This window comes from Panthera leo, chromosome E1 (assembly GCF_018350215.1).
Source record: "Panthera leo isolate Ple1 chromosome E1, P.leo_Ple1_pat1.1, whole genome shotgun sequence".
Taxonomy (NCBI): domain Eukaryota; kingdom Metazoa; phylum Chordata; class Mammalia; order Carnivora; family Felidae; genus Panthera; species Panthera leo.
The window spans coordinates 36,013,089-36,034,207 of NC_056692.1; the positions used below are offsets into that span (position 1 = coordinate 36,013,089).

At 48.1% G+C, this 21,119-nt stretch overlaps 1 protein-coding gene across 1 annotated transcript in view; it reads right to left on the reverse strand.

Moving 5' to 3' along the window:
- B4GALNT2 (beta-1,4-N-acetyl-galactosaminyltransferase 2) overlaps window positions 1-19,577 on the reverse strand; it is a 42,385-nt gene extending 22,808 nt beyond the window's left edge. The window contains exons 1-5 of the mRNA XM_042914477.1: window positions 19,515-19,577; window positions 17,196-17,284; window positions 16,989-17,141; window positions 791-979; window positions 119-256 (exon numbers count right to left, since the gene is read on the reverse strand). Of these exons, the coding sequence (XP_042770411.1) occupies window positions 119-256; window positions 791-979; window positions 16,989-17,141; window positions 17,196-17,284; window positions 19,515-19,577 (632 nt within the window). The remainder of the gene's footprint in view (window positions 1-118; window positions 257-790; window positions 980-16,988; window positions 17,142-17,195; window positions 17,285-19,514) is intronic.
- Window positions 19,578-21,119: the final 1,542 nt, after the last annotated feature.

Sequence of the window (21,119 nt, forward strand, 5' to 3'; positions counted from 1 at the left end):
CTGCAAGAGAGGAGATCCTCCCTGTTTTCTTGGGACCCACACCCTCAGGACACAGGAGAGACCCAGGAGCCCCCCGCCCCCCACCCCCACCTCCACCCCCCGCCCTGGTCTGCATTACCTCCTCTGGAAGTGTTCAAATTCAGCCCGCCTCCTCGCTTTCACCGCAGGGAGTTCACTCTGGCCATAGGCATCCTGGAAGTTATAGCCTCCCTGCCCTTTGGGGGCTTCACATTTGCACTGGTTTTTCGGGAACAGCCTAAAACCAGAAAAGGGCTGTGCACAGGGGGCGGGAGGGGGGAGAACCCGCCATCTAAAACCCGGTGTGCGGTTCACCGTCCACCCTGGGCATCTCCTTCCCACACCCGCCCAGGTCTTACTTGGGATCCCAGCAGCAACACCTCCCAGAGACGCAGGGAGGGGAGGGGACGGAGAAGGGGGAGAAGGTCCCCTCTATGGAATTATCCCCCGCACCCACTTTCTTTAAACTCGAGTCACATGGATGCCAGGGGCATCTTGGCCCCACCAGAGGAGGAGGCCAGCGGGTGGAAAAGGCTGCCCCTTTCTCACACTGTTGGCCGGACAGGCCCTCCGTAGTTGTAAGGGACTTTGGTAGGTGCTGTGCACCTTGCAGCCCGAACCCCTTCCTGGTCCCCCGGTTTGGTTCACTTTGGCGACGGGCGCAGGCTCGGGAAGGCGGGGAAGGGGCTGTACAAGGGGCACCAGGAGGCACAGTAAACCGTAGGGGGAGCAAGGTAGACATCAGAACAACGTGGACTAACTTGAACCTCACCAGATTCCATCGTAGGTAAAGAGGTTCCGGAGACGTTCCTCAGGTAGAAGCTTCGGCGGCTGGTCAGCCACAGCAGAAGGAGGGAGCTCTGGTGTGAGCCTACTGAGCCCCACTCTTACGCACAGAAACCCAATGGTGCCAAGGCCTAAGAGAAACACGGAAATCTTGAGGAGCCGTAGAAATTCACACCTGTAGGCACACGAAAGAACAAGTTGTGTTAGAATCTCTTTTCTTGAGGGGCGCCTGGGTGGCTCAGTCGGTTGAGCGTCCGACTTCGGCTCAGGTCATGATCTCCCGGTTCATAGGTTCGAGCCCCACGTCGGGGTCTGTGCTGACGGCTCAGAGCCTGGAACCTGCTTCCGATTCCGTGCCTCCCCCTCTCTCTGCCCTTCCGCTGTTCATGCTCTGTCAATCTCTCTCCCTCCCTCTCTCAAAAATAAAATAAACGTTAAAAAAAATGTTTTTGTTTATTTATTTTGAGACAGAGACAGAAGGTGCATGGGGGGAGGGGCAGAGAGAGGGTAAGAGAGAGAATCCCAAACAGACTCCACGCTGTCGGCACAGACCCCAACGTGGGACTCGATCTCAAGAACCACGAGATCGTGACCTGAGCTGAAATCAAGAGAGGGATGCTTAACTGACTGAGCCATCCAGGCGCCCCTGGCTTAGACTCTTGAAAAAGACAGTATTACCAAAAGGAAAAACAGTGGAGGGAGGGGGAAAGCTTTCGATACTGAAGAAATCAAAGAAATCTGGCAACCAGACAGAACATGTGGACTTTGTTGGGATCGTTTTTCCAAAAAACAATTTTAAATGACGTTTTCAGGACAATCGTGAATATTTGAACATGGGCTGAAGGTTAGATTATCTTAGGGAATTGTTCATTTTTTTTTTTTTTTAGGTGAGCTGGTACTCTTGTGATTATATAGAGGAATGGGGTCATTCTGAGAAGTCTGATGAAATCTTTAGAGGTGACGTGTCCACGTGTCTCGAACGTCCTTTCAGATGGCTCAGCCATTTGAAAGACAAAAAGAGACATCAGGCAAATGTGATAAAATAATAGTAATTGTTATCTCCAGGTGGAAGGTGTATTCATGGTATTCATGGTGACACTGTTCTAAGTTTTCTTCAGTTTGACAGTTTTAAAAAATAAAACTTTGAAGGGAGCCTGGGTGGCTCAGTCTTCAGGTTAAGCTCAGGTCTGACTTCGGCTTAGGTCATGATCTCCCGGTTCGTGGGTCCGAGCCCCGCATCGGGCTCTGTGCTGACAGCTCGGAGCCTGGAGCCTGCTTTGGATTCTCTCTCTGCCCCTCCCCTACTTGCGCTCCCTCTCAAAAATAAATAAACATTAATTTTTTTTTTTTTTTTTAAGGGGCGCCTGGGTGGCTCAGTCGGTTAAGCGTCCGACATCGGCTCAGGTCACGATCTCACGGTTCGTGGTTCAAGCCCCACGTCGGGCTCTGTGCTGACAGCTCGGAGCTTGGAGCCTGCTTCAGATTCTGTGTCTCCTCCTTTCTCTACCCCTCTCCTGCTCACGCTCTGTGTCTCTCTCAGTAGTAAATAAACGTTTAAAAAAAAAATTTTTTTTTAAATCTATTCCCATCCCAGCAGCATCCGGGTGGCTCAGTCAGTTAAGCGTCTGGCTGTTGACTTCGGCGCAGGTCTCGATCTCACGGTCTGTGGGTTCGAGCCCCGCATTGGGCTCCGCGCCGACAGCACGGAGCCTGTTTGGGATCCTCTCTCCCCCCTTTTCCTCTGCTCCTCCCCTGCTTGAGCTCACTTGCACGCTGTCTCTCAAAAATAAATAAACTTTTTTAAAAAAAATCCGTTCTCATCCCAAGATCTTATCAACAGCCAAGAAAATTTAGAGATGCGAAGTACCAAAATACCCAGCCCAATATGTGTATATTTTCAGTATCACATGGATGAAAGTCCCAGGCGCCATGAACACTCTCATTGGATGTGGTATATGCCTTCAGGAATTTCAAACATTGCCAGTGGAAGCTCGTATGGTGATTCGCCTGCTTACTCTATGTTCACTTCTGCCGAATTTGTACCAAAGTACATCGGGTTTCTACAATCGCTGATTTCTGCTGGATGTCAACCAAGTTCTTACCGTGATGATTTGTCTTTCTGTAAGTCTCACGTTGTGCTGTAATAGAAAACCTCCACTTGGAAACTCTACATTGGACAGCAGCACGCCCTGTAAAGTCTTCAGGCAAAAGCCTTACGGTTCATGGAATGTTTGCACCTGGTGTGCAACTTAACAGGGAAAGCCTGAAAATTAGTGAGAAAATTAGAGCCTGGGTGGCTCAGTCGGTTAAGCGTCCAACTCCCGATGTCAGCTCAGGTCATGATCTCACGGTTCAGGAACTTGAGTCCCTGTGACTTCATGCTGTCAGCACAGAGCCTGCTCGGGATTCTCTCTCTCCTTCTCGGCCCTTCACTTGCACTCTCTCTCTCTCTCAAAAAAATAAATGAAAGGGGCGCCTGGGTGGCGCAGTCGGTTGGGCGTCCGACTTCAGCCAGGTCACGATCTCGCAGTCCGTGAGTTCGAGCCCCGCGTCAGGCTCTGGGCTGATGGCTCAGAGCCTGGAGTCTGTTTCCGATTCTGTGTCTCCCTCTCTCTCTGCCCCTCCCCCGTTCATGCTCTGTCTCTCTCTGTCCCAAAAATAAATAAATGTTAAAAAAAAAAATAAAATAAAATAAAAATAAATAAATAAATAAAATGAAAAATAAACTTCAAAAAAAGAAGAATGAGAAGACTTCCTATTTTATTAATTTTTTAAAGTTTATTTATTTGAGAGAGAGAGAGAGGCAGAGAGAGAATCCCAAGCAGGCTCCCCACCGTCAGCACGGAGCCCGATGCAGGGCTCGAACTCACGAACTGTGAGATCAAATCTGAAATCTGAGCTGAAATCAAGAGTCGAGATGCTTAATTGAGCCATCCAGGCGCCCCAGGCGTTATTCCTACTTTTAATGAAAGGTTGCCTTTTGTCTTGTGCAAAACATGTAGAATATATCCTTTAACTTAGTAACTATTTCTGAAAGGCCAGTGAGGCTTTGTTATTGAAACTAAAATGAAGTTTAATCATAAAATTTCTGAACATCTCCTTTTACAGACCTATCGGAAGTTGTTTACCACTACTATTTTTGTTTGAAGTGTGAATTTTTTCCCCTCTTCCCAGCCTCTCCTTCTTTAAAAAAAAAAAAAAAAAAAAAAGGAAGTGAATTTCTGGCAATGAACTGAGCCGTACTTGATAATCCATTTATAAATAATGATATACATTAATACTAGTTCCATTATATATTTATACTGTCTGGGAATGTGCGTTACGGTTCTTCAGGAGAAATAATTTGTCAAATGTCCAACAGCTTGTAAAGCCCTAGTGTGAGACTTTAAACAGCTGAATAAATACTGAAATGCCATTTATTTTGAAAAGCAAATAAATCCCTGAGGGGCGGCTGGGTGGCTCGGTGGGTTCAGCGTCCGACTTCAGCTCAGGTCATGATCTCACAGTTCACGAGTTCGAGCCCCGCGTCGGGCTCTGGGCTGACAGCTCAGGGCCTGGGGCCTGCTTCCGGTTCGGTGTCTCCCTCTCTCTCTGCCCCTCCCTTGCTCGCAGTCTGCCTCTCTCTCTCTCTCAAAAATAAATAAACATTAAAAAAATTTTTTTAAAAAGCAGACGACTGAATAGACATAGTATAAATCCTTTAAAACACTAAGACCTTATTGGACTGAATACAACACTACATGCATATTTAAAGCATAGAGTCACAGAAAAAATATCTGAAGTGACAAGTTATTAATTATAGTCAATGCTAAGAATCAGATTACAGTGAGGAATTTTTCAGTCAACATATTCCTTTTTAAAATTTTTTAAAATATTATATCATTTTTGAGAGAGAGAGAGAGAGAGAGAGAGACAGAGCACAAGCAGGAGAGGGGCAGAGAGAGAGGGAGACACAGAATCCGAAGCAGGCTCCAGGCTCCGAGCTGTCAGCACAGAGCCCGACACGGGGCTCGAACTCACGGACAAACTATTAGAAAGCTACAGTTATTAAAAGCATAATACTGATTCCAGAATAAGCAAATAGGTGAATGGAATAAACCAAAGCCCAGAAATACTTGAGTATATATATAAAAGGTTCACGTGGAATTTTCACTCTGTTGTTATAGATTTCTGTAACATCTGCATCTTCTAAAAATGACATTCAGGGGCACCTGGCTGGTTCAGTCAGCTAAGTGTCTGACTTGGGCTCAGGTCATGATCTCGCGGTTCGTGAGTTCGAGCCCCGCGTCAGGCTCTGTGCTGACGGCTCGGAGCCTGGAAGCCTGCTTCGGGTTCTGTGTCTCCCTCTCTCTCTGCCCCTCCTTCGCTCACGCTCTGTCTCTCTCTCTCTCTCTCTCAAAAACAATTTTAAAAATAACAATAAAATGACATTCAGACAAAGACAGACATGTTTAAACTAATCACGTTCTAGAAACACCGGCAGAAAATACACCTTTACTTAACCTTTACTCAAGTTCGACCATGTGATCACCCCCGTCTCAGCTTTGGAGTTCTGATTTTACCAAACCTTGGTTCCAGCTAAGGACAGCATTTGCGATTCAGTCATGAAGCAGAACTGGTTGGTGAGAGATTACCAATCAAATATTAAGCAGCCAAATTTTTATCAGATAACTACAAATGTCCTACGATGTTAAAATTGCACTCTTCACGTTCTTACGTGGGGACCGGTTCAAATTGTAATTGTATGAGGCTGCTATTCTGGTGGGACCATATTTGAGGAACAATGAGTCGGTCACCCGTGTCGGCTGATGGCAACCTGTCCCTTCAAGTCCCATAAAGCTATTTACCCCTGCCGAGCAGTTCTCATATTCCAGGTACAGAACTTTGGGACCAGGAAGAAACTGGAGGAACCTCCTGGGTCCCGAGTCAGAAGATGGTGTCACTCCCGGCCCTCAGGGGCTCTTGTACCCTAGCAGGGCTGGTCCAGATGGCCCCACGTCTCAGCAGACAACGGAAGCCGGTTAGTCAGGATTTGCCTACCGAGTGAGAAAGTAATCTCATAATTTCTGTTTGCTTTATCACACGAATCCCTCCCCTTGTCTCTGCCTCTCCTCTGCTTGTTCTCTCTCTCTCTCAAAATAAATTAATAAAAACTTTAAATATATATATTTGTTTCATGGGAGAGGTAAAAAAAAAAATTGAAATTAATATAACTTTGGGGGTGCATGGGTGGCTGAGTCACTTGAGTGTCCCAACTCTTGATCTCGGCTCAGGTCATGAGCCCAGCGTCGTGAGCTTGAACCCCAAATGGGACTCCATGCTGAGCATTGAGCCTGCTTGAGATCCTCTCTCTCTCTCTCTCTCTCTCTCCCCCCATGCACCCCCACTCCCCTCCCCTGCTCGCCCTCACTCTTACCTGCTCTCTCTCTCTCCCCAACCAAAAAAGGAACACATTGCCTAACACGCATACATATAAAGTATGTGTCAAACCGTTTATGCTATCGGTAAGACTTCCAGTCAACAGTAAACTGTTAAGTTGGGGGGGGGGGGGGGGAGTCAAAAGTGATACATGGATTTTCGACTACACAGGAGGTGAAAGGGGGAGGTCAGTGCCCGTAACCCCCATTTTTCTCCGAGGATCACCTGCCGTTATATAATAATAACTATGAATCGCTTCACAATATTGAGCACCAGTAATACCTCCTTTATTTTCTTTTTTTATTTTTAAAAAAAATTTTTTTAATGTTTATTTATTTTTGAGACAGAGAGAGACAGAGCATGAATGGGGGAGGGGCAGAGAGAGAGGGAGACACGGAATCGGAATCGGAAGCAGGCTCCAGGCTCTGAGCCATCAGCCCAGAGCCCGACGCGGGGCTCGAACTCACGGACCGCGAGATCGTGACCTGAGCTGAAGTCGGACGCTCAACCGACTGAGCCACCCAGGCGCCCCTATTTTCTTGAGCTCAATTAAAGTTAGCCACACCCCACTCTTAGCGTCGGCGCCCGCACCCGATGCCTGCGGATTCCACCTGCTCTCCTGGTTCAGCCCACCGATGAGAACTAGAAAAACGGAAGGAAAACGAACACATCTGCGTGAAGGACTTGGGTGGCTACCAAGATAATGAGTTGCTCTCTCTGTGTCTCTCAAAAATGAATAAACGTTAAAAAAAATTTTTTCAGGGGTTGCCTGGGTGGCTCCGTCGGTTAAGCGGCCAACTTCAGCTCAGGTCATGATCTCCCGGGCCCGTGAGTTCGAGCCCCGCGTCGGGCTCTGTGCTGACAGCTCAGGGCCTGGAGCCTGGTCCCAATTCTGTGTCTCCCTCTCTCTGCCCCTCCCCTGCTCATGCTCTGTCTCTCAAAAATAAATAAATGTTAAGAAATATATATCTTCTATACCAGAAAAAAATATTCAAGGATAAAGGCGCGACAAAGACATTTTCAGATGAACAAGGTTTGAGGGAATCTGTCACTAGCATACTCCCACTAAAGGAGCTCCCGCAGGCACATTATCCCAGATGGAAGGGAAGGTCATAAGGAAAGAATGAAGAGAAATCAAAATGGCAGATAAGTGGGTAAATCTAGGTCACTACTGACTGCATAAAGCAATAATACTGTTTTGTATATCATAGGGAAAAAAAAAGGAAAGGAAAGTAACTCAGGAAAGGCAGTAAGTAGACTAGAAGTGTGACAAGGTCTTTGCATTGCCCAACAGGATTAAAAATACCAAGTAATTCTAGACTTTCATAGGTCAAAAGTATGTTATGATCTACAGCATAAATACTATGGAAATAGTATAAATAGTGAGTAAGTTTCAAGGTCAGAGTCAGGCAAAGGGGATAATAAAAAAAGAATCGATATCAAAAAGGGGCAAGAAAGGAAAGAACAGAGATCAGGTAAAACAAATAGAAAGCTCTCCGTGAGATGCTGGATTTAAACCAACCACCCCAGTAATTACATAAATGCAAATCAATTAAATGCTCCAGTTAAAATGCAAGGAATAGTCAGGCCACATGGAAAAAAGAAGCCCAGTCACATGCGGTTTTGCAAGAGAAACGTCAAAAACACACACGGATATGGAAATGCTGAGAATAATAAGGAAGATAAATATACCAAGTAACCAAGATAAAGTTGATCTCGCTAGATTAACATCAGAGGAAGCAGATTTTAAAGACAAAAAGCCAAACACTGATACCTCAAAGTTGTAAAATATTCAGTTCACAAGAAGAGGTAACAACTCCTTTTTCTCATAATGCCTCAAAATACGAAACGCAAAAGAGTGAAAGCATGACAAGGAGAAACAGACAAATCTGGAACCATGGTGAGGGATTTTTAACTCACTTCCCTCCCTAACCAAGGAGCAAGCAAATAAAAAAATTAGCAAGCGTTCAGATTACTTGAACCAGGCAATCAGCAAACTTGATATAAAGAACATACAGCATAGTACATGTAACAACGGCAGAATACACATTCCTTGAAACGTACACAGAACATTACATGGGGCGCTTGGGTGGCTCAGTCCGCGAAGCGTCCGACTTGGGCTCAGGTCATGATCTCGCGGGTCGTGGGTTCCAGGCCCGCGTCGGGCTCTGTGCTGATGGCTCAGAGCCTGGAGCCTACTTCGGATTCTGCGTCTCCCTCTCTCTCTGCCCCTCCCCTGCTCACATTCTGTCTGTCTCTCTCAAAAATAAATAAACATTAAAAAAAAATTAAACACACACAGAACATTACAAATGCTGGGTCAGAAAACAAGCGTCCAAAATTTCAAAGAACATACATAGCGCATATTTTCTGGTCCCCACGCCGTGCAGCTAGCGGCGAACGACAAAAACATAACTAGAAAAATCCCTGACTTGGGAAATTCACAAATACGCTTCTAAGTAACCGCGGGCCCAAGAAGAAACCACAATGGAAACTGGACAATGGCGTGACCTAAAGGAAGACGAAAATAGCACCTGGCAGAGGCCCTGGGAGGCGGCTGGAGAGCAGTACTTAGAAGCGTACTATTACGCATTTTCCATAAAGTCCCCAATGACCTGCCAGCCGTAACCCTCTGTCTCGCCAACCATTTCCTTAAAAACACATTGAGCCTTCATAAAACGGGCATTTCAGCGCGACGTGATAACCCTCCCTAAGCCCCTTTTTCGAAGTCCGGCCCCCACCACCTGCCATTGTGGGTCAGCACCGCCCCCCAAGGCTAAGGTGAATGTCAGGAGGAGGCCAGGCATGTGAGTAACAGAGATCATCTCTGAAGGCAGAGCGTGAGCTGAAGGCCAACACATTTACTAAAAGCTTCCGCCTCCAATCTCTTCCTGCAGAGGATGAACTTGCCCGCAGGCCACAGCAGGTGCCGACCAGCCCGGGCGCCCCGCCGGAGGCAGCAGGGGGAAAACGGAAACAAACCAACTCTTGTCTCTTTCCTCCAGGAATCCATCACTTGATGGGGGCGGAGACTAGTCGTATAAACACAAGGGTTCTAGGTGAGAAAGAAGGGGAACAGAAGGAGGGGGAGAAGGGGAGAGGGAGAGACCGGAGGGAAATCCTTTCCCAAATGTAAAAATGTCCAAATACAAAGGTCATCCTTCCTGATCACGGGTCAGGACGTTTCATCTCTGGACGGAGGAGCCTGGGATCGTGGGTACGCCTTGCTCGCGGCATATCACACCGGTCACCCACGCCGTTTGGGGCAAAACAGCACAAGTCGTGGGCCCGGATTCTGGTCAGCGTTCTTCCAGCTTCCAGCTGAGCGCGCTTGTGACATCATCTCTCTGAGCACATTATCTCATCTGTCAAAAACCGAGGTGAGGGTGTTGAGAGGCACCGGGAGGGTGCCTTCTCCTCCAGGATGAATGAGAAGAGTACAGTAAGGGATGACCGCGTTCCTCACTGCAGGACGTCGCACGGGCACCTGTTCCTACCGCCACAGTCTTCATCAGGTTCTCAAGGGGGGGTCCGTGGCTGCAAAAGAGGCTAAAAAGCGCTGGTGTGGACAGAGGGGGTTGGATGGTGCAGAGGGGGCCTGATTCGCTTTTGTTTCCCGATGCCTGTGTCACAGCGCCCTGCACATTACAAGAGGCTCTTAAACTTGTTACGTGGAAAAGTAGCAGGGGCGCCTGGGTGGCTCCGTGGGTTAAACGTCTGACTCTTGGTTTTGGCTCATGTCACGATCTCACGGTCGTGGGGCGCTGATAGCATGGAGCCTTGCTTGGGATTCTCTCTCTCCCTCCCTTTCGCTCTGCCCCTCCCCAGCTCGTACACATGCACTCTCTCTCTCTCCCTCAAAATAAATACACTTTTGGGGTGCCTGGGTGGCTCAGTCGGGGAAGCGTCCAACTTCGGCTCAGGTCATCATCTCGCGGTTCGGGAGTTCGAGCCGCGCGTCCGGCTCTGCGCTGACAGCTCGGAGCCTGGAGCCTGCTTCGGATCCTGTGTCTCCCTCTCTCTCTCTCTGCCCCTCCCCTGCTCGCGCTCTGTCTCTCTCTGTCTCAAAAATAAACATTAAAAAAAATTTTTTTTTAATAAATAAACTTTAAAAAAAATTTAAAAATATATCATATATGATGATGGTAAACGTGACCATTCAAAATAAGTCTGGCTTCATCCTAGGGATGAAGCATTGAAGCCTGACGAAGAGGTCGCAGAGGAAGAGGTTCCACATTGAGAGGGCCTGGCTACCGCACAGTTTTAAACAATTGTTTTTAGAAGCTATTCATTTCTTTGCCTGTGTTTTCAACCAACCTGGGGGAGCACCTCCTCTCCTCTTTGTCGAACTCGCAAATGGTTCAGTTTGTTTGATGGTGTAAGGGTTGAAGGCTGTTCAGTCATGCAGGCCTCTGCACCCGTGACAAAAGGCTCCGGCGAGGAGCCCCTGGGTGGCTCAGTCAGTGAAGCGTCCGACTTCGGCTCAGGTCACGATCTCACGGTTCGTGGGATATAGCCCCACATCAGGCTCTGTGCCGACAACCCTCCCCTCCTTGTGCTCTCTCTCTCTCTCTCTCTGTCTCAAAAGAAATAAACTTGAAAAAATAATAAAAATAAATTATGTCTTAAAGAAAAACAAAGTAGGTTCCAGAATAGCATATATGGTAGGATCCTATTTGTGTAAAAATAAAAGCAAATATATCATCAGATTGTTAGCACTGGACATCACTGGGGAGTGGGAAGGAAAAAAAGGAGACATTTACAGGGCTTGAACACCTACATTAGGAAAGATGAAAATCTGAGTTGGGAAACCAAACATCTATCTCAGAGTTTAGAAAAAAGAGCAGATTAGGATCAAATAAAACAGAAAGGAGGAAGTATTAAATGTGAGGGCATAAATTAATGAGATAGGAATATACACTACAAAGGATCATCAAAGCCAAAGTTGTTTTATTTTTAAAAGCCAATAAAATTAATAAATCCATTGGCGGGATCAAGAAAAAAACAAGAGTAGGCACAAATCGCCAATGGCAGGAACATTGAGGGCATCGCTAGAATCTTACAGCCATTAAAGAAGCAATAAGAGAATATAAAATTAACAATTCGTACCAATAAATTTGAAAGCACGGAGGAACGAGAAAAAATACAACTTAGAAAAGCGGACACGGGCAAAAAGAGAAAATTCTGAATAATCCAAATGGTATAATTATAATTTTAATGCCACATTTTCATTTTTATTTCATTTTCTGTAAGCATAGAAAATTCTATTCTTTGGAAGACCAGAGAATAGGAAGAGAGGGAATACTCCCCAACTTATTTTGTGAAACAACATAACCGTTTTATGAAAACCTGAGAAAGACACGATCAGAAAGAAAAATCAGTCACTTCTGAGATTAGATAGTAAACACCACTGTGGTCTTCGCCTTGGTGACGCGTTTCCTCTCAAGTAATTAGCTCTAGGGAAGCTCGCTGTCGTGTTGTGAGTTGCCCATGAAGTGCCATGTAGAGACACAGCAAAGCCTCCGGCCAATAATCCCATGAGTCACCTAGGAAGGGTGTCAGTCCCGGTCAAGCCTTCAAATGATTAATTTTTCATTAAAATGCATTATGTTGGGGCGCCTGAGTGGCTCAGTCGGTTAAGCGGCCGACTTCGGCTCAGGTCACGATCTCACAGTCCGTGAGTTCGAGCCCCGCGTCGGGCTCTGTGCTGACCGCTCAGAGCCTGGAGCCTGTTTCAGATTCTGTGTCTCCCTCTCTCTCTGACCCTCCCCTGTTCATGCTCTGTCTCTCTCTGTCTCAAAAACAAATAAACATTAAAAAAAAATTTTTTTTTAAAGAAAAAAAAATAAAATGCATTATGTTAACATCTGGTAGGTTGATGATTGGTTTTTTTTTTTTTTTAATTCTTTCATGTTTATTTTCTTTTTGAGAGAGAGAGAGAGAGAGACAGAGCATGAGTGGAGGAGGGGCAGAGAGAGAGGGAAACAGGATCCGAAGCAGGTTCCAGGCTCCGAGGTGTCAGCACAGAGCCTGACGCGGGGCTCGAACTCACAACCCATGAGATCATGACCTGAGCCAAAGTTGGATACTTTACCCACTGGGCCCCCCAGGCATCCCATGTTTTTAATAACTTCACAAATACATCTTTTAAACTTCCTCAGCTTTAATGTCTCATGTGGTAATGGGAATGATACAACTCGCATAAACAAAAGCTCCCTGGGGGGGGGAGGGAGGGGTCCTCCGTAATTTCTAAGAACGTAAAGGATCCTGAGACCAAAAAGATTGAGAACCGTTGGTCTAAGTTCCAAGCAACCGTTGCACTTACTTTGATGTTTTAATAATCCATTCGAGCTTCAAATTAGCGCCATTTATTGTCTATCCTTTATAAAAATTATATTCTTCGTGGAATTTGACGTGAACAACTCAGTTACACAGCCGGCTCCCAACACACACCTCGCTCAGCTACATAGATTTCTTTCCCTTTTTTTTTTTTTTAATGTTTATTTTTGAGAAAGAAAGTAGGGGACGGGCAGAGAGAGGATCCAAAGGGGGCTCTGTGCTGAGAGCAGTGAGCCTGATGCGGGGCCCGAACTCCTGAACAGCGAGATCATGGCACAGACACAACCGACTGAGCTGTTCGGGGACCCCCCCCTAGGTTCCTTTCAAAGATAAGCCTGGAACCAGAGTAAAATGGAGAGCGCTGGGAATTGTTCAGGCTGGCTCAGGGAGTGGCTTGGCTCTAACCCAGGTGGTATTACCTACTCCTCCTCCATTTAAGCAGTGGATGTGATATAAACACAAATAGCACACTTTTTTTTTTTTTTTTTTTTTTTTAGTCCCCGAGAGGGTGCACCATTCCCGGAAGTACTACAATACCGGGTCGACGCTTGGAGTGACCCGAGCAAGCTCCTATCTCCCCATCACCTATTTTAAAGATGAATAAACCAAACTTCAGTCACTTTAATTGTCTTTCCGTGTGACTGCGGACCTTTTCATTAGCGCTTAATTTTTTTTTCTTTCTTTCTTTGCTTTCTTTCTTTCTTTGCTTTCTTTCTTTCCTTTTCTTTCTTTCCTTTCCTCCCTTCCTTTCTTTCTTTCCTTTCCTCCCTTCCTTCCTTTCTTTCCTTTCCTCCCTTCCTTCCTTTCTTTCCTTTCCTCCCTTCCTTCCTTTCTTTCTTTTTTCTTTCCTTTCTTTCATTTTTTCTCTTTCCTTTCCTCCCTTCCTTCCTTCTTCTCTTTTTCTTTCTTTCTTTCTTTTCTTTCCTCCCTTCCTTCCTTTCTTTCTTTTCTTTCTTTCTTTGCTTTCTTTTCTTTATTTCCTTTCCTCTCCTCCCTTCTTTCTTTCCTTTTTCTTTTTCTTTCTTTTCTTTCTTTCTTTTCTTTTCTTTCTTTCCTTTCCTCCCTTCCTTCCTTTTTCTTTCTTTCTTTTTCTTTCTTTGCTTTCTTTCTTTCTTTCCTTTCCTCCCTTCCTTTCTCTTTCTTTCTTTCCTTTCCTCCCTTCCTTCCTTTCTTTCTTTCTTTTTTCTTTCTTTGCTTTCTTTCTTTTATTTTTTCTTTCTTTCCTTTCCTCCCTTCCTTCCTTCTTCTCTTTTTCTTTCTTTCTTTCTTTTCTTTCCTCCCTCCTTTCCTTCCTTTCTTTCTTTTTCTTTCTTTCTTTGCTTTCTTTTCTTTCTTTCCTTTCCTCCCTTCTTTCCTTCCTTTTTCTTTTCCTTTCTTTCTTTTCTTTCTTTCTTTTCTTTTCTTTCTTTCCTTTCCTCCCTTCCTTCCTTTTTCTTTCTTTCTTTTTCTTTCTTTGCTTTCTTTCTTTCTTTCCTTTCCTCCCTTCCTCTTTCTTTCTTTCCTTTCCTCCCTTCCTTCATTTCTTTCTTTCTTTTTTTTTCTTTCTTTGCGTTCTTTTCTTTCTTTCCTTTCTCCCTTTCCTTCCTTTTTCTCTTTCTTTTTCTTTCTTTCTTTCTTTCTTTCTTTCTTTCTTTCTTTCTTTCTTTTAAGTAGGCTTCACGCTCAGCACAGAGCCCAGCTTGGGACTTGAACCCAAAAGACTGTGAGATCAAGAGGGGAGGACATTTAACCAGGAGCCCCACTAGTGCTTAAAATTTAAAACAGCAACACAGCACAAACTGCCAGGGGTGGTATTTTGTTTGGTGGGTGCGAATTTTAATTCATACATAACATATTCTACCCAATTTTGGTATCTTTAGAAATGACAGTCTTCTTAATGATCTTAAAATGAAAAGCAAGAGAATAATCATTATTATTACACGCTTTTTGCTGAAAATGATTCTGTCCTGTAGAGGATGGGGGTGTTAAAAAAAATGAGTAGCTGAGGGGCGCCTGGGTGGCTCAGTTGGTTAAGCGTCGGACTTTGACTCAGGCCATGATCTCACGTTTCCAAGTTCGAGCCCCACATGGGGCTCTGTGCTGACAGCTCGGAGCCCGGAGCCTGCTTCGGATTCTGGGTCTCCCTCTCTCTCTGCCCCTCCCCCACTCGTGGTCTGTCTCTCTCTCAAAAATAAATACACATTTTTTAAAGATTTAAAAATGAGTAGCTGAGAACGACAAATACGCTAGGGTCACCGCTTCTCCGAGAGGTGAGGACAGTTGTGTGCCCAGGACCTACCACGATGCCTAGCACATAATAGATTATCAAACACTTGTCGAGTGAAATATTATGACCAAAATGCCCCATGCAATCAAAAAGCATCAGCTGTAGCCTCACATGGAGCTGAATCCCAACCTGCCTCTTCCAGTGTATTCCTTGGGCAACTTCTTTCCTCAGTCTCCACAACTGTAGAGTGGGCACAAGAGGAGGGTGCCGCTGTGAGCAGTACTGGGTCAATCTCGAACAGGGTCCACACATAAATAAGCCTAGTGTATGAAATGACATGAACTCACCAGTTTACGGAGCTTAGCGGCTGACACTATAATGATTATTTCCCGTGTTGGGGCGAACTACCCTGTCTTGGACAAAATCAGAAATACTCCTGTCAAAATCAGACATTTTTTTTTTTAATTGAAAAAAGGAAACTAGGGGTGCCTGGCTGGCTCAGTCAGGGGAGCATGTGACTTGATCTCTGGGTGGTGAGTTCCAGCCCCCAGTTGGGTGTAGAGATTACTTAATAAAAAAGACAAGAAAATTTTCAAAAGAAAGAAGGAAAGAAAGAAAGGGAAAGAAGGATGGAAGGAAGGAAGGAAGGAAGGAAGGAAGGAAGGAAGGAAAAGAAAAAAAAAAGAAAGAAGGAAGAAAAGAAAAGAAAAAAGAAAAAGGAGGAGACAAGAGGAGAGGAAAGGAAAGGAAAGGAAAGGAAGAAACTAAAAAGCAAATAAAAGATTAAAAGAATTAGTTTCTTGGGGCGCCTGGGTGGCTCAAGTCAGTTACGCGTCTGACTTCAGCTCAGGTCATGATCTCACAGCTCATGAGTTCCAGCCCCGCGTCCGGCTCTGTGCTGACAGCTGGGAGCCTGGGGCCTGCTTCGATTCTGTGTCTCCCTCTCTCTCTGCCCCTAACCCACTCGCATTCTGTCTCTGTCTCTCTCAAAAATAAATAAACATTAAAAAAAAATTTTTTTTTAAAGAATTAGTTTCTTGAGCCCCTGGGTGATTCAGCGGGTTAAGCATCTAACTTCAGCTCAGGTCATAATCTCAAGGTTTCTGAGTCCCTCGCATTGGGCGAGCTGGCGCCACCTCACTGGGTAAAAACAAACAAAAAACACAAGCCCTGCTTAAGGTGAGCCCCTCTTCTCTCTCTCTCTCTCTCTCTCTCTCAAAAAAAAAGTTTCTTCTGAAAAAGAAACATTAGTTCCATCATGGTGACAAAGGCCAGCAGCCTTAAGGTCCCAGGGTTATAAAGAGAGGAAACACCATCCATTAAAACCCAAGACCTTTTCTGCATTACAGCTGTCTTTGTGTGAAGGGAAAGTCACATTTGCCGAGGCCTTGCCAGCTATAATTCGTTGGCACCTAGCCTGATGCCAGGACTTCTGGGTCACACACTAAAGAATGGGGCGGGGGGGGGGGGGGGCGGAAGGAGCCCGAACGCCTGGAACGAAAGCCAAGCCGGAGCCAGAACATTCCCCTCCCTCCGTCACATCTTCTGGATACCCCGTGCTTCCCGTTCATGCTTAGAAAACATCAATCATCTCACGGACGCGCTTTTGCAAGATTTTCGCAAGATGCCTTCCTTGTCAGTGTTAAGGATTGTTCTAGTATTGAAAAATTCGGAGAAAATAAACGTTGAGGGTAAAAGGGCACAGAATGTGTTTTGATTTTGATCCTTCGGGGCCGGGCGGGGGGGGGGGGCGGGCTACAAAAATGAAATTAGACTTCCCAGCCCACTTCTCCGCATTATTGATTGCACCAGTTCTCAGGCTCCACTGCGCCCTGGCGACAGAACAGACGCTCCGAAAACCCGACTTTCTAAAATCCCCCCCCCCCCCCGACAGCGCCGGTTGGCGTCTGAGCCGCGGAGGGGACGCGCGCGGCCTCGGCTTCCCGTCCGTGCAGAGCCCGCGGTCCCCTGGGGCAAAATCCCACGCTCGGGACATCCACGGGACACCTTCCCCGGGACCAAGACGCAACGTCCACGTCCCATTTTCCAGCTGGGGAAACCAGGGTTCCCCGGGGAGGGGGGCGCAGCGTTCCAGAAAGAGCAGGGGCTGGCCACAGCGTCGCGTCCCCGTTCCAGCTGCCCTCCTCACCTAGGCGGGGACGGGTCGGGCCCCACCCGGAGACCGCGGCCCCCTCCCTGGCGTCCTCGGCCGCACCCGCACCTGCCGGCTCCCCGACGGCGCGCCCCACCGCCCGCAACACTCGCCTGCACCAAGTCATCTCGAATCCCGCCGCCTCGCAGGGACCCGGCGGCCGTCGAGCAGGACGGGGGCTCCCCTTCCCCCCTCGCCGCGCCGACTGCCAGAGGCAAATTTCTGGGATCCGGGCAGGTGCACGGGGCTGGAGAGCTCTGGGCAGTCCCCGCCCACCTGCGGCTCTCCGGGTCCGCCCAAGCATCTGTGCCGTCGTTTGGGGACCACTGACCCTCGCGCCAACAGACCCGCCGCGGGCCCACGCCCTGGAGAACTCGAGAAGGTGGTGATAAAGTCCGCAGCCCCTGCTCGCGATACCTCCTAGGGACCGGCCGGGCGCTAAACGTTTTCTTTGCGCTTTGCCCCACTTTTTTAGGGCGGGGACACTGAGGCACCACGGGGCGATCGGCTAGTAGGTGGAGGAGCTGGGTGGGAACGGAGTCTGAGGGACTGGGAAGCCCCTCCGGCGAGTGGCGCATTTGGCGTCCCCAGCGCGCCAGTCACCACCGCGTCGGCGGTCCGAGGTGGCAGAGGGGCCCTCCGTGCCCGGGAGCGCGTGGCTTCAGCGCGTGACGCAGACCTCCGAATGGCCAGGGGCTGCGAAAGGCTGGACGGGAGCGCGGGTGGTCACGGTGTCACCTGCGCTTGTCTCCTCCCCGGGCTGCCGGAGCCGGTCCTCGCTGCGCGCTCGGAACCCGGAGCGCACCCTGCCCGGAGCTGCGGTCAGGCTCCACCCCACCCCACCCCACCCCCGCGCTTCTCTCCCCCGTCTCCCAGCCTCTGTCTGGGACCTCTTTTCCTTGTCCTCGGATGGTAATAGGACATCTATGATCCCCTTAAAGAACAACAAAATCCGTGCGGTCACCTCTAGCCTCCCTGTCACCGCGGCCCCTCCATTTTCCTCCCCGTGAAAAACTGGGCGCACGCGAGCCTGAGCCAAACCGCCAGCCTACAGCTCACATACCCTCAAGGGCAGGTTCTGCCTTGGCCCCGCCTCCACCCACCGCCTCACCCACTCGGTTCTGGCAAAAGACGCGGGGAGGGAAGCTGGAGTGGGTTGAATCCCTCTCTCTAAGAGACCTGTGGGCCCACCTCTGTGCCTGGAAGAATCTAGTGCATTTCAGATGAAAATATCGCAGGACCCTTTTCATAGGCCAGGCGCAGTGCTGGGCAGCCTTCTGTGGTTCAGCCCCAGTGTGACTGTCCTGTATTTTACCAGCACTTAGCTTACATTGCAAAGGTAACATTTTTTTTTAAATTTTTTTTAACGTTTATTTATTTTTGAGACGGAGAGAGACAGAGCATGAGCAGGGGAGGGGCAGAGAGAGAAGGAGACACAGAATCTGAAGCAGGCTCCAGGCTCTGAGCAGTCAGCATGTGGGGCTCGAACTTGGAACCGTGAAATCATGACCTGAGTCAAAGTCCGACCCTCGCTCAACCGAGTGAGCCACCCAGGCGCCCCTATAACATTTTTTTTTTAAGTAAACAAAACAACAGCATGCAGAACGCTTGCCAAATGACCAAGGTTTCTATTTTGATGCGGTATGTATGTAATTATATCCTGCTGGGTCCCCAAGAGGACTTAAGACAGAAATGCATACCAGGCCGTGTGACTAAAAGAAAAATGCTATAGTCCAATCACTCAAACCAGGTAAGTCCAAAAAGGGTAGAAAGAAATGCCCCGAGGATTTACGATTACAGATGACGGCTTTCTGAAAACGGCTAGAAAAGGGATCCTCTGCTTTCCCGGACTAATCACATTGGTAAAGCATTGTGCTTACCATGTGCCTGCAGTAAAAAGTCACTGCTTACACAAGGCTGTCACACCCATCACCCTTCTCAATTTAACCCCATGACCATGCTGGAAGGGAAGCGTTGGCGAAGCGACGACGTGTTTGCTGTTTTTCAGCTTGATCAGCCAGAAGCTCTAACACCAGCTCTGCCTGGCATTGCCGGGCTGTGGTCTCCGGGTGTCTAGACCCAGAGCCAAGCAGGATGTTCGTTGCTGCCCTGAGGGGCAGACAAGAAATGACTCTGGAGAGCTGATGGGTGGCCGGGCCTGTGCCCATCTCTCACTCCGGGTGCTGTCTGGGGTCCCCCTGAAGGTAGGTCTCTTCTCCCCCTGTGGGTGGCTTTTTCATCGTGACTATTTTTACCACCGGGACGTGCCCTCCACTTCTCCTTGGCTGTGGGCCCGTTGGCAGGTTCTCGGGTAATCGAATCACCTCTGTGCTTGGTGACTCCAGCCACTCCCCGCACCTCCATTGTCACCTTGGCCAGCAGGCAACTTGTCCCCCGTGGGAGGAGCTCCGAGTGGCCCACAGGGGGCGCAAGTGCTTCTGGCGGATCCTGTTGTCATAGGTGAGCCTTCTGAGAGATGTTCTTTGGAAGACCGATCAAGCCAGCTTTGCATCCTGGTCCGATGACAACAGTGCCTTTGGCCAAGAGGCGGGGGGCTCTGCGAAGAAGGAAGTCAGAGGATTTCTGACACCCTACCTGAGTGCTGGTGCCTAGCAGCCACTTATTAGCTCCCGAGGAAGGCGACCGCATGCTGGTCATTTTGCTACTCCTCGAGTTTCGCACAGGGCCGCTCAGAGTGGGTACGATTCATTGACCGGCTGAGTGAATGGTCGCCTGGAGTGGCGGGACGGTTTTGTCGCCCGCGGGCACTAACCGGGGGGTCGGCTCACAATTGATACTCAAAACCCGTCTGATGGAGAAAGGAATGAATGAGTTTCATTATGCCCTTCAAAGCTCAGAACAATGGCGGGCCTTCAGTGTTGGTCGGTCTCATTTTTACACGAGACAGGTGAACTTCAGGGCCGTGTGACAGACCCAGAGGGACTGGAGCCAGATTTGCTGGCTGCGTAGCCCTTCCTCTGCCCCGCTGCCCGGTGTCAGGGAGAGCCCAGGTTAGTGAGAATGAAAGAGACACAGAAGAGGCAGAAAGGAAGTCAGGAAGGACCAGAGAGTGGAACAAGGACAGAAGTCAAGGATGGGGTCCCGTTGGCTTCAGCTTGACCGTGGTGCCGAGAACGTGCTTCCCTGGCGTGGACCAGAGCAAAAGGCCCACAGACTCGAGAGGCCGTGGATTTCTTCTCAGTTGTTCTCTGAACCGTCTGGACGCCTTCAAGAGCAGCACAGCGTTGGGGCGCCTGGGTGGCGCAGTCGGTTAAGCCTCCGACTTCAGCCAGGTCACGATCTCGCGGTCCGTGAGTTCGAGCCCCGCGTCAGGCTCTGGGCTGATGGCTCGGAGCCTGGAGCCTGTTTCCGATTCTGTGTCTCCCTCTCTCTCTGCCCCTCCCCCGTTCATGCTCTGTCTCTCTCTGTCCCAAAAATAAATAAAAAACGTTGAAAAAAAAAATTAAAAAAAAAAAAAAAAAAAAAAAAAGAGCAGCACAGCGTACTGGTTAAAAGATGAACTCCAGAGCCTGGCTCTGACTCCTGCTGTGTGACCTTGGACATGCTGCTTAACCTCTCTGTGCCTCAGTACCCTCACTTGTAAAACTGTAGATGACAGGGATGTCTGGGTGACTCAGTCCTTGGTTGAGCGTCTGACTCTTGGTTTCGGCTCAGGTCACCATCCCAGGGTTGGGGGATCGAGTCCCGCGTCGTGCTATATGCTGAGCATGGAACCTGCTTAACGTTCTCTCTCTGTGTTTTCTCCATCTGCTCCTGTCCTCTCCCCTTCTCGCTCTCTAAAAATTGTAGATGATGATGGCACCCGTCTCGTGAGGCTGATTTAAGAATTAAGTGAGTTGGCACATGTGAAGTCCTTCGAACAGTGCCCCAGAACGTCATACTTCCAGAGTAAGTGTTAGGAATTATTATCGGAAGGGAAGCTTTTGTACTTTGAGAAGTCTTTCTGTGATTACTAGGTTTTACATTAATATTCAGTTTAGCCAAGTCACAAGGGCAAGCTCTATACTCGACGGACAGATCTTTGTATTTGCCATGGAATGATGACTGGGTCCAAGACTTCACTTCCCTGGAATGAAGTTCTACGTCACTTAGGCTCAGCCACAACATTTGCTTTAGTCAAATGGTTGTTAGCAAAGGCTGAGATGTGTTTGTGCGGATCGGCTTTATCTCCTGAGTTCC